The sequence below is a fragment of the Bubalus kerabau genome, chromosome 8 (assembly GCF_029407905.1).
Source record: "Bubalus kerabau isolate K-KA32 ecotype Philippines breed swamp buffalo chromosome 8, PCC_UOA_SB_1v2, whole genome shotgun sequence".
In the NCBI taxonomy this organism is placed as follows: domain Eukaryota; kingdom Metazoa; phylum Chordata; class Mammalia; order Artiodactyla; family Bovidae; genus Bubalus; species Bubalus kerabau.
Window position 1 is genome coordinate 121,851,525 of NC_073631.1, and position 16,958 is coordinate 121,868,482.

Below are 16,958 nucleotides of genomic sequence, written 5' to 3' on the forward strand. Positions count from 1 at the left end.
AAAGTGCTGCTGATGCTTCAGGCTACTGACAGTAGTTGGAAACAACTCGGCTTTATCCAGTTGTCACCAAGTACAGGCCTCGAGCCACGGGGACCACGCCTTGCCGCCAACCCAGGAGGCATTTGGTCCCTGCGGCCAATGGGGGTCACTGGCGGACCCAAAGTCATGCAGTTAGAGAGGGCAGGGCTCAGACCTGTGCCTCAGCCCTGCTTGACCACGAAAAAAAACACCTTAAAATTTTTTTTTTATTGAAGTATGGGTGATTTACAAGGTTGTGTTAATTTCTGCTGTATGGCAAACGTTCAGCGATACACGTACACACACACGCTATCTTTTTCGTATTCTTTTCCATGACGGTTTATCACAGGATATCGAACGTGGTTTCCTGTGCTATACCCTGGGCCTCTGTTGCTTACCTACCCGCTATGTGTTAGTCTGCGTCTGCTAATCCCAGCCTCCCAGTCCTTCCCTCCCCTCCCCCGGCAGCCGCGAGTCTGTTCTCTGCGTCTGTGAGTCTATTCACTGTGTCGCGTTTTAGACTCCACCCGTAAGTGACATCGTGTGGTATTTGTCTTCCACGGGCACATATCTTAAACTTCCTTTGTGTGTTGACAGCAAGCATGGATAGCCATGAACACTACGTAACCTGTCGTGGACAGTGTGAACACGGTTTCGCTCCAGAATAACATAGTACCTCTGCAGTGAACCTGGAAATGATGAGGGCACGGGCCATTTTGTTTTGGACACTGTCTAGTTTTTGGTAAAGAAAAAAATCAGAATTATTCATCTTCTCTGGGAAGATTCCACATGCCGTGGGGCAACGAAGCCTCTGTGCCACATCTAACTACCGGGCCCACGGGCTGCAACTACCAAGCCCGAGCGCCGCAGCTGCTGACGTCCGTGTGCCTAGAGCCCGTGCTCCACGACGGGAGGAGCCACTGCAGGAGACGCGTGCGCGCCAGAAGGAAGAGCAGCCCCCGCTCGCCACAACTGGAGAAAGCGCTTGCGCAGCAACGAAGACCCAGCACAGCGAAATAAATAAATATCAGTTCAGTTCAGTCGCTCAGTCGGTCCGACTCTTTGCGACCCCATGGACTGCTGCACGCCAGGCCTCCCTGTCCATCACCAGCTCCCGGAGTTTACTCAAACTCATGTCCATTGAGTCGGTGATGCCATCCAGCCATCTCATCCTCTGTCGTCCCCTTCTCCTCCTGCCTTCAATTTTTCCCAGCATCAGGGTCTTTTTTAATGAGTCAGTTCTTCCCATCAGGTGGCCAAAGTATTGGCATTTCAGCTTCAGCATTAGTCCTTCCAATGAACATTCAGGACTGATTTCCTTTAGGATAGACTGGTTGGATCTCTTTGCAGTCCAAGGGACTCTCAAGAGTCTTCTCCAACACCACAGTTCAAAAGCATCAGTTCTCCGGCACTCAACTTTCTTTATAGTCCAACTCTCATATCCATACAGGACTCCTGGAAAAACCAGAGCTTGGACTAGATGGACCTTTGTTGGCAAAGTAATGTCTCTGCTTTTTAATATGCTATCTAGGTTGGTCATAACTTTTCTTCCAAGGACCAAGTGTCTTTCAATTTCATGGCTGCAGTCACCATCTGCAGTGATTTTGCAGCCCCCAAAAATAAAGTCTGTCACTGTTTCCCCATCTATTTCCCATGAAGTGGTGGGACCAGATGCCATGATCTTAGTTTTCTGAATGTTGAGCTTTAAGCCAACCTTTTCACTCTCCTCTTTCACTTTCATCAAGAGGCTCTTTAGTTCTTCATTTTCTGCCATAAGGGTTGTGTCATCTGCATATCTGAGGTTATTGATATTTCTCCCGGCAATCTTGATTCCAGCTTGTGCTTCATCCAGCCTAGCATTTCTCATGATGTACTCTGCATATAAGTTAAATAAGCAGGGTGACAATATGCAGCCTTGATGTACTCCTTTTCCTATTTGGAACCAGTCTGTTGTTTCATGTCCAGTTCTAACTGTTGCTTCCTGACCTGCATATAGACTTCCCAAGAGGCAGGTCAGGTGGTCTGGTATTTCCATCTCTTTCAGAATTTTCCACAGTTTATTGTGATCCACACAGTCAAAGGCTTTGGCATAGTCAATAAGCCAGAAGTAGATGTTTTTCTGGAACTCTCTTGTTTTTTCAATGATCTACTGGATATTGGCAATTTGATCTCTGGTTCCTCTGCCTTTTCTAAATCCAGCTTGAACATCTGAAAGTTCACGTTTCTCGTACTGTTGAAGCCTGGCTTGGAGAATTTTGACTGTTACTTTACTAGCGTGTGAGTGAGTGAGTGAGTGAAGTCGCTCAGTCGTGTCTGACTCTTTGCGACCCCGTGGACTGTAGCCCACCAGGCTCCTCCGTCCATGGGATTCTCCAGGCAAGAATACTGGAGCGGGTTGCCATTTCCTTCTCCAGGGGATCTTCCCGACCCAGGGATTGAACCCAGGTCTCCCGCATTGCAGGTAGATGCCTTAACCTCGTGTGAGATGAATGCAACTGTGTGGTAGTTTGAGCATTCTTTGGCATTGTCTTTCTTTGGGATTGGAATGAAAACTGACCTTTTCCAGTCCTGTGGCTGGAAATACATAAATAAACATATGTATTTTTAAAAGGAGCTTCATGATAAAAAGAAAAAGGGTCACCGCTGACGAATGCCAGTCTGAGAGTGTGGAATCAGCCTTCCTGAGCTCTCTCTACCCAACTCTTGCCTCCAACCCCATGACTCCTGCCAGCCTTGGCTTGACCCACACCCTGTCCCTCCACGTCCACCACTGGCCTGGACTCCTCTCTCCAGGAGCCCCTGGTCTCTACATCAGGCTGTAAGGCACCTCTGAGGCCTGGGAGCATGACTTAGGCCTTGACTACAGGGCCCTGCCTGTGTGGGGCCCTGGCAGGGCATGGGCCCCCCGGGGTTTGGGGCACCACACTGAGCCAGGGCCCACCAGGATGGCATTGCTCACACCGCACATCAGCTGGCTCTTCACTGCCTGTGGGGAGAGAATGCTCACTGGGGGCCACACAAAGTGTTGGCCCATGAGGGTGGCTGCTGATGATGGGGGGTTTGCCCACAGGTGAAGGCCATGTGTCTGGGCCTTTAATACGTAAGACTCTTCACTCTGGCCCTGCTGGAAGGACATCTTAGCCACCGCACTAGGGCTCTTGGTAGGAGGGCCAGCCGGCAGCTGGCCTGGCTTCAGCTCACGGTGTGGACTGTGTTGGGTGGAGGACAGACAGAGGGAAGAGTTCCTGGGTACCCCACGGCAACTCCCATAGAGGCTTTAGCTCGGGACTCTCAGCTGGATCCGTAGTGGGGGAGCAGGAATCCTCTGCAGTGGGGGCCACAGGCGGAGGGCCACCACGCCTCGGAATAGCCCAGAGCCCCCGTCAGCCAATGTCACAGGCTGAGCTGGGCATCCAGCACAGGGAGGCAGGGCTTGGGGAAGCGTGGAGAGATTTGGGGTCTTGGATCCGTGGACTGGGAGAGAACGGCCCTCCAGCCAGCCTGGCCATGGCAAAGTGTGGCGGGCAGAGTGCAGCAGCGTGTGGGGCCACTTTGTGAAAAGCAGCGTTTGCCAGGTGTTTGAGCAAGCGACCCATTGCTCCGGATGCTGCAATGGTTACACGCCTCATAGGAACTGAGAGCTCGCTGCGTCGACTCTGCACGCGGCTCATCTGTGAACTTTAAGAATTTTCCACCCACCTCTTAAATGCCCTTGAGCCCCTGCTCTGGGCCACGTCTCTCATGACAATTTGCACTCGCTTCTGGTTTCCCTTCTGATTTCTTCTTTGATGCTGGGGCTACTTAGAAGCTAATTTCCACATTGGTGAGAGTCCTGGTTTTTTCCTGTCTAGAATCTCTGATTTCATCCCACTGTGGTTGGAGGACACCGTTTGTAGTTCTGACTTTTTGCCGAAGGGCCCAGCGTATGCTCCGGGTACCCCTGGGCAGAGGAGGCACTCTGCTGTGGGAAGCGGGCGTACCCCACAGTCTGGGGGTCAAATTGCTAAGAGCGGCTTTAGAATCTTCATTGCTTGTTGATCTTTTGTCTAGATGTTCTGGCCAGCATTCAAAGTGGGTGTCTGAAGCCTACAACTGATATTCTCAAATCGTCAATTTCTCCCTTCATTTCTGTCCGTTTTTTCACATTTTGATTCTTTTGGACCTTTTCACCTCTGGATTTAATCTTGCAAAGAGATTTAATTTTTGTCCTCTAATGTTGCCTGAAATATGATAATGGAAGAGGAGTATGTGTTTAAATTTAGGGTATTTTACTGTTGCTGCTGTATTAATGAATGTTACGGACTGCGTCCCCCTCACCCTAAATTCACGTGTTGAGTCGTAACCTCCAGTGTGATGGTGTTGAGCGGTGATGAGGTCACGAAGGTAGAGCCCTCCTGAATGGGGATGAGGGTCCTTGTAAAAGCAACGCCCCCACCCCAGAGCTCCCTGTCCCCTCCCCGACAGGAAGACACAGAGGGAAGGCACTAGTGATCAGCCAGGAAGTGAGTCCTCCGTGACACCGAATCCGCCAGGCCTGATCGGGGACTTCCAGCCTCCAGACTGTGGGAGATAAATTTCCATTTTTCATAAGCCACCCAGTCTGTGGTATTCTATCAAAGCAGCCTGAACAAAGATAATTAAACTTCTTTTTCTGAAAGAAATTCATCATTAAAATTATTATACACATAGAAAGCATATTAAACATATATCAACACTTTAAAGACAAGCCTGGAAAGACTATGCAGATTGAGAAACAACATTGCCAGTCATCTCCTTCCACGTCAGGTCTCCTCCCATCAGTAACTACCATCTCCACTTTGGGACAAAATTTTCTGTATATTTCTTCGTCGCTTTATTCATTGGAATTACCTTGGTATTTTATCATCAGAGATTCTGACTGTGATCACTTAGCCTCATTGCACGAGATCTGAGGAACTGCACTGGACAGCGTGGGATGGTAAAAGGAGTGAATTTCCAGCCTCGGGCCTACAGTGGCCTTGGTGTTAATTTAACACATGTTCTCTTGGACCGACTCCAGGGTCTCTGGAGCCAGCATGTACACAGCTGGAGGAGAGGCTGTGTATCCTCTGGGGGCAGCAGGGAACAGACCCCATCAGAGCTAAGCCTGCGGCCCTACAACCCAGCCGCAGTGCTTTAGGGTGTCTTTCCTGCAGAAAGAACTCATTCCTGTATGCAAGCATGTTCCTGAAGTATAATTTTAACAACGACAAAATGGAGTTAGCCTAAGTGCCAAACTACAGGGAAATGGTGAGATAATAAATTATAGCCTGTCCCATCCCCAGGAGGGGCGCAACCCTGTAGACCCCTAGATTTTAGCCCAGAGAGACTTCGGACCTCCAGAACCATAAGACAATATGTTCATGCTGTTTAAGCCACTAAGTTTATGGTAATTTGTTACAACAATGATAGGAAGCTAAGATAGACAATTCAGAAAATTTGAAAAATACCCTTAATTACCAACAAAGCTGAAGTGGAGAACCAAGTTTGGTGTCCTGGTGAAATGGTCCCCTGCTCCTCGTGTGGCCTGGACCTTGGAAGAGTTCATTTGGGGCAGAACCTGAGACCTCAGAGCAGACTCACTGAGGACACAGAACGGATATTATCAATATTTTAAATCTTTGTCATCTGACAGGTTCAAAAAAAGTGACAGTTTATTTACAAAATCTGTACAATTTAAAAATTGATACAATTTGGACATATTTGATGAATCAAGGATTTCTTGACATATCAGAGTAGCTTATACATTAACTGAGAAGCCACACTATCATTGACTTTCAAAGTTTTTTGATCCTATTGTGACCTAATTCTCATTATATATATATATATATGTTTGTGTGTCTGTCTGTCTATGTACATGGCAGAATTTTTCAAGCTAAGATTGAAACCCATTAGAGGGTTGTGAAATGTACTTAGTGGTTTGCAGCTAGTATTAAAAAAAGAGGACAGAATAAAAGAAAACAGTGCATCTCGCATAGAAATGGAAGTATTAGATTTTACGATTTTGATTTTACTTGCGTGTATATGAAATGTATATATGTATCTGGTATATATGTGTGTATGGGATTTCTTTGGAAGGAATGATGCTAAAGCTGAAACTCCAGTACTTTGGCCACCTCATGGGAAGAGTTGACTCATTGGAAAAGACTCGGATGCTGGGAAGGATTGGGGGCAGGAGGAGAAGGGGACGACAGAGGATGAGATGGCTGGATGGCATCACTGACTCGATGGACGTGAGTCTGAGTGAACTCCGGGAGTTGGTGATGGACAGGGAGGCCTGGAGTGCTGCGATTCATGGGGTCGCAAAGAGTCAGACACGACTGAGCGACTGATCTGATCTGATCTGATGCGATATCTATTTCTCTGTATATATTATACGTTTGTATGTATATGTTTATATATGTACATATGTACTTGTGTATATATTGACGTGCTTTTGACATTTATGTAAGAGTATGTATGTGTACATGATATACTTTCATGCTGTGTATGTGCTACATGCTTCTATCTGTGCGTGTGTGATATATAGGTGTATATGTGTGTACTAAGTCCGCACATAACTAGGTCACAACGTTTAGTGATGCACTCTCTAAGGGCGTTAAGTAATAAAGCTGATCTTTCCCTCTCATATCAGTCAAGCCTGGTATCTTACAAAAAGCCTGGAGTCGGCTTCCCAGAAAAGTGCACACACGGAATCCGAGTCCAGCTTCGGGACGCAGGCGCCCACGAAGCCGGCCCCGGAGCACTGTGCACGCGGGACGCTTCAGCACCCCTTGGACAGCGCCCTCTGCCCCGCAGCACCTGCTGGGGGCGCTCCCTGCCCCCGCACCTGCGCTGCAGCGACGCGCCCCAGCCCCGCCCCCGGCCCCCTCCCCCGGCCCCTGGCCCCCTCCCCCGGCCCCTGGCCCCCTCCCCCGGCCCCTGGCCCCCGCCCCTCACCAGCTCCCGCCCCTCAAGGCCCCGGCCCCGCCCTTCGCCCCTCCCGCCAAAGCGCCGGGCCCCGCGGGTTCTTCCCACGCTCCGCGGCGCCGTCAACACGGGCGCGCGCACGCGAGCCGGGCGCCGGGAGCGGCGCGGCGGCGTCCGTGCCGGGCGCGCGCACGCCGACGGGGCGGCGCACAGCAGCGGCGGCGGCGGCCATCTTTCCTCACAGCGGCCGCTCTGGGTGTGAGTGAGGGGTCCGCGGCCCCCGCTGGCGCTCGGGCTCGGCCGGAGTGGCGGCGAGGCGTGGATGAGGGGAGCGGCGGTGGCCGAGGGCCGCCCCCTGTGTCGCCACCCCCCCACCCAGGGCAGGCCGAGCGGACAGCACGCCGGCGGGCGCGGGGTCCCTGCCCGGCGCGGCCTCGTCCCCGCCGGGGCACTCCCCCGGCGCCCGCTCGCCGCCCGCGCTCTCTGGGTCGGGTCCCCCAATGGGATAGGCTGTAAAGATGTTTAGTTTTGAGGGGGACTTCAAAACCAGGCCCAAGGTGTCCCTGGGAGGCGCGAGCCGGAAGGTAAGAGCGGCCTGCGAGCGGCGGCGCCTCGGGGCCGGGCGGGGGCGGGGCGCGTGCGTCCCTCCGGCCCGGCGGCGGGGTCACCCCCAGGGTCACACCGGGTCCGGGAGGAAGGCTGATGGTTGCCGGGGCCGTGTGCGCCGGGATCGCCCAGGAGCTGCGAGGATGCTGAGGGTGGACGGCCCTTCACATTTAGATGCTGAAAAACTCGGGGCCAGGGACACAGTGTTTCTTTCCGAAATGAGCTTTGGATACTTTGTCAGCCTTGACATCTGGTGGTGACTGCTTTTATGGAGTTCTCCTCTGTTGTAGGAGGTGAGCAGGATGTGTTCGTTCTTGACGACAATCTCTGAAATTGAGGCGTACTCCTCGACTTTGGCCGTGTGTTTGAATCCAAGAGCATGAAAATTATTCTTCAGCAACCCTTTGGAAACATTTCTGGAGAGACTCTAGAACTTATTTTCTGTTATGATAGTTGTTTTTGTTGTTAGTCTTGTCCAGCCCTTTATGACCCGATGGACTGCCACACGCCAGGCTTCCCTGTCCTTCACTATCTCCCCGATGCCATCCAACCATCACATCCTCTGTCGTCCCTTTCTCCCGCCTTCAGTCTTTCCCAGCATGAGGGTCTTTTCTAATGAGTCAGCTTTTCGCATCAGGTGGCCAAAGTATTGAGGTTCAGCTTCAGCATCAGTCCTTCCAGTGAACATCCAGGGTTGATTTCTTTTAGGATTGACAGTTATTCTTGGGATAGCAGTTGAGAGTAAGAGTGGACAGACTACTCTGCTGTCCTCTCTGATGACTGGCATCTGCTGATTGGCTGGAATTGCTGGTAAGCAGCTCAGCATCAGCGTTGTTTCATTTGCTTGCTTTCCACTACTTGACTGAATCCCTTTTCTGCCTGTTTTAGTTTTATCAGGCTGAAAATAAAGTGTGGTCCTCCCTACTTAGAGTGTTTGGAAAGTTCAAGTGAGTATAATTAGCTGTTTACTACATAGTTTTCTAAAATGGTCTTTAAATGCTTCGTGTATTTTTTTCTTCTATACTAACGTATTGTTTGTTACATTTGCGACTGGGTCGACTTGTGACTCTAAAGTGATTGCTCAGTGTAAAGATACCTGTTTTAAATTGTACTGTGAGTGTATGTGGGTTTCCCAGGTGGCATAGTGGTAAAGAATCTGCCTGCTAATGCAGAAGATACAAGAGACTTGGATTCAGTCTTTGGGTCAAGAAGATCCCCTGGAAAAGGGAATGGCTACACAATCCGGTATTCTTGCCTAGAAAATTCCACAGACAGAGGAAGCCTGGTGGGCTACAACCCATGGAGTCACAAAAGAGTCAGACAAGACTGAGCACACACGGGGGTATGTATGTGCTCATTTCTGAGGGCGGAGGATGGGATCCCAGCAGCGAGTTGGGAAGAGAAGCGTGTTGATAGTTTTCAGGCTTTGGGTTTTGCAAGATGGTGATTGGTTGAATGTAGCTGGCTGCAGAACAGGGTACGTGTTGAAGTGTGGCAGGGCTGGCATGGGCCATATTCGGGCTTGGCTATTCATGAAAATTCCAGGTGAGACCAAAGGATTTCTGCCCTTGGAAGGGGCCTTGAAGACCCTGTGGGCCAGAGTTAGTTTTCAGGTGGGATAAAGAGCCATTGCGTGACTGCACGGCCATGTGGCCTGGCTGTAGGTCACCGCCTGAGAATCCATGTCCCTTCAGTTCTGTACAACCTTGTGACTTCAGTACCGACGAGTACCCTGCAGATCCTATCGGGTGCTGATCCTGTTCTCTCACCAGGTAACACATCTCGTCTCTGAGGAAAATCAGAATCTCAAGAGGAGATTGTGTATCTGGCGTTTCAACTGTGTGAAACAGGTTTTTTTTTTCCTTTCCCCTTTTATCCCCTTTTTCTTTGAGGTTTAGACTTAACATACAGTCAAGGCACAAACATTAAGTGTCTGTATCTTAGGCCCCATCCACTAGAAGCCTGAGGAGGAAATCCTTGTACGAGTGGAGTGAAGGAAGAGCAGAGGTCAGGGGACCAGGGTTGCAGTCCAGCTTTAGCCAATCCCGCCGGTAGCTTTGGAGTGCAGCTGGCATCACAGACTTGCCCCTTCTTGTATCACTTACTCATTGTCTGCAGGCCGCCCCTGGCGTGGGTGAGAGTGCAGTTCTTCTGAGAGGTATCAGTAACTCTCAAGTGGTTGGGTGATGGAATCTGGGTGGGGAATTAACTGTATGTTCTGCTTGAAGGATTTTTACATGTGAACACACCTTGGGGCCCACCAGTCCCATCAGATCACGTGCCCAGCATTCCAGAGGCTGCCTTCGGCATCCTTCCATTCCAAGCCCTCCTGTCCAGAGATAGGGAACGTTTCATTCAAGGATGGGCACAACAATATGTGAACCAAGAAACTCCAGATGTACAAGTTAGATTTAGAAAAGGCAGAGGAACCAGAGATCAAACTGCCAACATCCGTTGCATCATATAAAAAGCAAGCAAATTCCAGAAAAACGTCTACTGCTTCACTGACTAAGCTAAAGCCTTTGACTGTGTGGATCACAACAAACTGGAAAGTTCTTAAAGAGATGGGAATACCAGACCTTACCTGCTTCCTGAGAAACCAGTGCGCAGGTCAGGAAGCAACAGTGAGAACCAGACATGGAACAATGGACTGCTTCAAAAATTGAGAAGGGCGTTCGCTCAAGGCTGTATATTGTCACCCTCCTTATTTAGCTTCTATGCAGAGTACATCATGTGAAATGTCGGACTAAATGAGGTATAAGTTGGAATCAAGATTACCAGGAGAAACATCAACAACTCAGATATGCAAATGATACCACTCTAATGGCAGAAAGTGAAGAGGAACTGAAGAGCCTCTGTTATCAAGAGGGTAAAAGAGGAGAATGAAAAAGCTGGCTTGAAACTCAGCATTCAAAAAACTAAGATCATGGCATCTGGTCCCATCATTTCATGGCAAATACAAGGGGAAAAAGTAGCAACAGTGACAGATTTTATTTTCTAGGCTCCAGAATCACTGTGGATGGTCAGTACAGCCATGAAATTAAAAGATGCTTGCTCCTTAGAGGAAAAGCTATGACAAACCTAGACAGCATGTTAAAAAGCAGAAACTTCACTTTGCTGACAAATGTTCATCTAGCCAAAGCTATGGTTTTTCCAGTAGTCATATACAGATGTGAGAATTGGACTGTAAAGAAGGCTGAGCGCCAAAGAATTGATGCTTTTGAACTGTGGTGTTGCAGAAGACTCTTGAGAGTCCCTTGGACATCAAGGAGATCAAACCAGTCAACCCTAAAGGAAATCAACGCTGAACATTTACTGGGAGGACTGATGCTGAAGCTGAAACTCCAGTACTTTGCCACCTGATGCCAAGAGCCAACTCATTGGAAAAGACCCTGATGCTGGGAAAGATTGAGGGCAGGAGGAGAAGGGGATGACAGAGGATGAGATGGTTGCATGGCATCACTGACTCAATGGACATGAGTTTGACCAAAATCTGGAAGAGAGTGAAAAACAGGAAAGCCTGGCGTGCTGCAGTCCATGGGGTTGAAAAGAGTTGAAATGACTTTGTGACTGAACAACAACCCAGAGATATCTCCTGTTTTCACCTTTATTACCACAGAGTAATTCTGCCTGTTGAGCTTCCTGTGCTTGGAATCAGTCCCCTCTTTTTGGAGCTGGCTTCTTGTGGCTCAGTGCTCTGAGAGGTGGAGCCCATTGTCTTACTTTGATGCATTGTCTGAACGTAGCACAGTTGGCCCACGTTTGCTGTGTGAGTCTCTGGGTGGACACCTGCTCTCACGTGCTGGCCGCACATTGCACTTGGGTTTAGCTCTAGTGCGCTCTGCCCTGTCCCCTCGAAGGCAGACCTGCAGCGTCTGAGGGTTTCAGGGGCTCCGCTTCTTGCCAGCACTTAGTATTGTCAGTCCTTTTAATATGAAAATTCTTCTGTTGTTCTGGTGGGTATGTAGTTTCATTGTTGTTTTGATTTTGTTTCCTAACAACTAAATGATATCTGAGCACCCAAATTTGCTTATTTTCTTTAATTCTCTTTCTCTGCAACTTAAGTCCTTTCTCTTCTTTCTTAAGCTTAGTGGAAACTGAATAGTTGCCACTTTTTGAGTGAATATAAATTTTTCCTTCAAATTAAATGAATATTTAATATATTTATTTGTGAAGGTTCTTTGAAGGATCTGAAACATTGTAAGGAAAAGTTCATGCCCTCCTTGTAATCTTGTTGGGGAGATAAGACTTATGTAGTTAAACCTTAAATAACCATAGAGAGAGTAAGTACCACATTCTGGATTTCCCTTGGAGCTGACTCGGGAAAGGACAGAGTTAGTGGGCTTGGTCTTGGAGGGTCGAACGAGGGTGGGTGGGAAGCAAGCATTCCCGGTGGGTGGGAGGGTTTGTGTGTGTCAGTGTATACTGGATTCCTCTGGTGCTAAGTCACCATGGTTTCCACTTAGTATTTCTGAAGTCAGAGTACAGCTTGGTAACGTGACACAGTTATTGGCAGTATTTTTTTCTTTTCTCAGTAGTGCATAGAAGAATATCTTAGAGGTCATTTGATTATAGGTTTAGAAATCTGCTGTTATTAGCATCTTGCCTTGTTATTCAGTCTCTCAGTCGTGTCCAACTCTTAGCCACCCCATGGACTGTAGCGTACCAGGCTTCCCTGTCCTTCATCATCTCCCAGAGTTTGCTCAAACTCATGTCTGTTGAGTCAGTGATGCCATCTAACCATCTCATCCTCTGTCTTCCCCTTCTCCTCCTGCCATCAGGTCTTTGCCAGCATCAGGGTCTTTTCCAATGAGTTGGGTCTTGCCATCAGATGGCCAGAGTATTGGAGCTTCAGCATCAGTCCTCCCAGTGAATATTCAGGGTTGATTTCCTTTAGGATGGACTGGTTGGATATCCTTGCAGTCCAAGGGACTCTTGAGTCTTCTCCAACACCACAGTTCAAAAGCATCAATTCTTTGGTGCTCAGCCTTTATGGTCCAATTCTCACATCTGTACATGACTAATGGAAGAACCATGGCTTTGGCTAGATGGACCTTTGTCAGCAAAGTGATGTCTCTGCTTTTTAACATACTGTCTAGGTTGGTCATAGCTTTTCCTCCAAGGAGCAAGTGTCTTTACTTTCATGGCTGCACTGACTGCCTGCAGTGACTTTGGAGCCCAGAAAATAAAGTCTGTCACTGTTTCCACTTTTCCCCCTTTTATTTGCCATGAAGTGATGGGACCAGATGCCATTATCTTAGTTTTTTGAATGTTGAGTTTCAGGCCAGGTTTTTCACGCTCCTCTTTTACCTTCTTGATAAAAGAGGCTCTGTAGTTCCTCTTTCTGCACATATCATCTGCATATCTGAGGTTGTTGATGTTTCTCCTCGTGATCTCAGTTCCTGCTTGTGTTTCATCCAGCCCAGGATTTCGCATGATGTACTCTGCATAGAAGTTAAATAAGCAGGGTGACAATATACAGCCTTGACAGACTCCTTTCTCAATTTTGCACCAGTCTGTTCTGTTTCTGGTTCTCACTGTTGCATCTTGACCTGCATACAGATTTCTCAGGAGGCAGGTCAGGTGGTCTGGTATTCCCATCTCTTTAACAATTTTCCACAGTTTGTGGTGATCCACACAGTCAAAGGCCTTAGTTTAGCCAATGAAGCAGACGTAGATGTTGTTCTGGAATGCACTAGCCTTCTGTATGATCCAATGGATGTTGGCAACTTGATATCTGGTTCCTTTACCTTTTCTAAATCCACCTTGTACATCTGAAAGTTCACTACATCTTGCCCTGGTGCAGTTCATTTGTTGCATTGATAAACCAATATCAATACATTAAAGTTCATTCTTTGTGTCGCATTAAGTGGGTTCTGACGTGTATAATGACTTGTATCCTCCATTGCAGTGTCATAGAGCATAGTTTGTTGCCCTGTGCTTTCCCTGTTCATCTCCCTTATCCCGTGCTTTCCCTGCGCCGCCGCCCCCCCCCCCCCCACCCCATCTCTGGCCTCCAGCAACCTTTTTCCTGTCACCGTAGGTTTGCACTTCTAGGATGTCGTGTAGTTGGAATCGTACAGTGTGTAGTCTTTTCAGCTGGCTTCTTTCACTTAGCAGCATGCTTAAATGCATGCACGGTTCTTCCTTGCCTTTTTGTGAGCTTTGATAGCTTGATTTTTTTAAAACCTTATTTTCTGTTAGCAAACTATTTTATTAGAGCAGTTGTACGCTTGCAGAAAAAACTGCTGGGAAAGTACAGGGAGTTCTCACACACTACCTCTCTGCAGCGCCTTTGTTTCCTGTCTCATCTCCTCCATCTTGCTGTTACGTGGTACATTTGCTACAATTGATGGATTGATGTTGATACATTATTGTTAAGTCAGCTTATATCAGAGCTCACTGTAGGTGTTGTACATTCTGTGGGTTTTGATCTTTTGAAACTGGTTCCTTGAATTTAGGAATTTTCTTCTAAGGTTGTTCCATGTCTTTTGTGGTCTAATTTTTTTTTCTGGATGCACCCCACATCATGTGGGACCTTAGTCCCCCAACCAGGGATCAAACCCTTGCACCTGCATTGGAAGGCGGAGGCTTAACCACTGGGCCACTAGGGAAGTCCCTGTTGTGGCCTGATAGCTTCTCCCCCTCCCCAGTTGTTGAATTATACCCCGTTGTCTGGATGGACCACAGTTCGTTCGTCCCTTCACCTTCGGAAGCACATCTCGGTTGCTTCCAAGTTTTAGCATCAGTTGTGAATAAAGCTGCCGTCGACATCCACGTGCAGGCCCTGCGTGGATATGGTGTTCCACTCCTTTGGGTGGATATCAAGGAGTGGGATTGCTGGATTGTCTGATAAGATTGCGTTCAGTTTTGTAGTTGACTGAAAAACTGTCTTCCAAAGTGGCTCTGCGTTCGTGCCGAGTCACCTCAGGCATGTCCGACTCTTTGCAAAACCATGATCTTCAGCCCGCCGGGCTCCTCTGTCCATGGATCCTCCAGGCAGGAATACCGCAGTGGTTGCCGTCTTCTCCAGAGTGGCCGTCCCGTTTTGCGTTTCACCAGCAGTGGGGGCTCCTGTTACTCCACGTCCTTGTCGGCGTTTGGTGTTGGAGGTTCACATGTGGCCTTTCTGGTGGGTGTGTGGTGGGCCTCGCCGCTTTAGTTCCCATTTCCCTGATGACACGTGACGCGGAGCGTCTTTTCATAGGTGCTTACTTACCATCTAGCTGCTTTGTTGAGGTGTCTGTTCAGGTCTTTATTCTATATTTTAATCAGGTTGTTTTCTTACTGTTAAGTTTTAAGAGTTTCTTACATACATTTTTAATGTACTTTTATATATTTTGTATATGTGAACTCCTTTTTCAGATGTGTTTTTTGCATATATCTTGCCCCAGTTTTTAACTTCTCTTCTCATTTTCTTAATACTGTCTTTTGCAGAGCAGAAGTTCTTAATTGTAGTGAAGTCCAGTTTTATCAGTTTTTTTCTTGCATGAATTGTCTTGTGTTGCATCTAAAAAGTCATGCCAGGGCTTCCCTGGCGGCTCAGAGGTAAAGAACCTGCCTGCTGATGCAGGAGGCATGGGTTCGATCCCTGGTCTGGGAGGGTCCCACACGCCTCGGCGCGACCAAGCCCACGAGCCACGAGTGCTAAGCCTGTGCTCTGTGGCCCGGGAACCACAACTGCTGTGCCTTCGCGCTGCAGCTGCCGAAGCCTGCGCACCCTAGAGCCCGTGCTCCACGACAGGAGAAGCCGCTGCAGTGAGCGGCCCACGCGGGGCAACTGGAGAGTAGCCCCCACTTGCCGAAACTAGAGAAAAGCTTGTGAAGCAGCAAAGAGCCAGCATAGCCAAAAAATAAATCAAATTCTTTTTTAAAAAAAGTCATGCCAAACAGAATGTCACCTGGCTTTTCTCCTGTGTTAACTTCTAGTAGTTTTATAATTCTGTATTTTACCTTTTCGTCTATGATCCATTTTGGGGTAATTTTTGTGAACTGTGTTAAGGTCTGTGTCTGCTGCTGCTGCTGCTAAGTCGCTTCAGTCGTGTCCGACTCTGTGCGACCCCATAGACGGCAGCCCACCAGGCTCCCTGTCCCCGGGATTCTCCAGGCAAGAACACTGGAGTGGGTTGCCATTTCCTTCTCCAATGCATGAAAGTGAAAAAAAATGAAGTCACTCAGTCATGTCCGACTCTTTGAGACCCCATGGATGCAGCCTACCAGGCTCCTCCGTCCATGGGATTTACCAGGCAGGAGTACTGGAGTGGGGTGCCGTTTTTTCTGTTTTGGCATGTGAATGTCCAGTTTCAGCACGTTTGTTGAAAAGCTGTTCTTTCTCCATTGGATTGTCTTTGCTCTTGTCAAAGATCAGTTGGTTCAATTGTGTGTCTGTTTCTGGGCTTGGTATTCTGGTTCATGGATCTCTTTGTCTGTCTGGGGGTTTTTTGGTTTGTTTGGCTCTGTTTTTGCCAGTGCCACATTGTCTTGATTTCTGGAGCTTTAAAGTAAGTCTCAGAGTTGGGTAGTGTTAGTCCTCTGACTTTGTTCATATTTTTCTTCAGCATCGTGTTGGCTTTTTTGAGTCTTTTGCCCTTTCATAGCAACCTTAGAGTCACTTTGTTGATAATCACAAAGTAACGTACTCTGCTTTTTTTTTCCTTTCTTTAAAACAAACCATTGTGTTTTAAGTATTTGTTACATCAGGTTTTTTTAAGTATAGTTAAATGAACAATATTACATAAATTGCAGATGTACAGTAATTCACAGTTATTAAAGGTTATGCTCCATTTATGGTTGATATTGGAGAAGGAAATGGCAGCCCACTCCAGTATTCTTGCCTGGAGAATCCTATGGACAGAGGAGCCTGGTGGGCTGTAGTCCACGGGGTCTAGAGAGTCAGATACAACTTAGCAACTAACACCGCTACCATGGTTCCCTGCAGTATTGGCTGTGTTCTCTGTGTTGTATGGATTTACTGGTTTTGACTGGGATTGTGTTGAATGTGTAAATCAAAAGAGCAGCCCCTGGAGGGGTTGCTTCCTACAGGATGCTAGTGGGAAAGAATCTGCCTATCAGTGCAGGACACAGAAGACATGGGTTCAATCCCTGCATCAGGGAGGGTCCCTGAAGTAGGAAATGGCAGCCCGCTCCAGTGTTCTTGCTTCGGAAATACCATGGACAGAGTGCCTGGCGGGCTGCCGTCCCTGGGGTCACAGAGTTGGATGTGACTGAGGAGCTGAGCACTGGTGTGATTATATGCTTTTTCTTTAGTCTGTTGTTATAATGGTTTATAGGTTTTATTAGGTTGGTGCAAAAGTAATTGCAGTTTTGCATTGTTGAACTTTGCCATTTGGTATTAGAATGCATTCTTAAATGTGTCTGTGTTATGCATCATTTAAGTCTTATGTTTT

General features: G+C 48.0%; 1 protein-coding gene across 5 annotated transcripts in view; it reads left to right on the forward strand.

Moving 5' to 3' along the window:
- The first annotated feature begins 7,151 nt into the window (after nucleotides 1–7,151).
- The window catches only part of UBE3C (ubiquitin protein ligase E3C), a 137,550-nt gene continuing 127,743 nt past the window's right edge, over nucleotides 7,152–16,958 (forward strand). For all 5 annotated transcript variants that reach the window (XM_055591381.1, XM_055591378.1, XM_055591380.1 and 2 more), the window contains exon 1: nucleotides 7,152–7,529. In XM_055591381.1, the coding sequence (XP_055447356.1) occupies nucleotides 7,464–7,529 (66 nt within the window). In that variant the 5' untranslated portion in view covers nucleotides 7,152–7,463. The remainder of the gene's footprint in view (nucleotides 7,530–16,958) is intronic.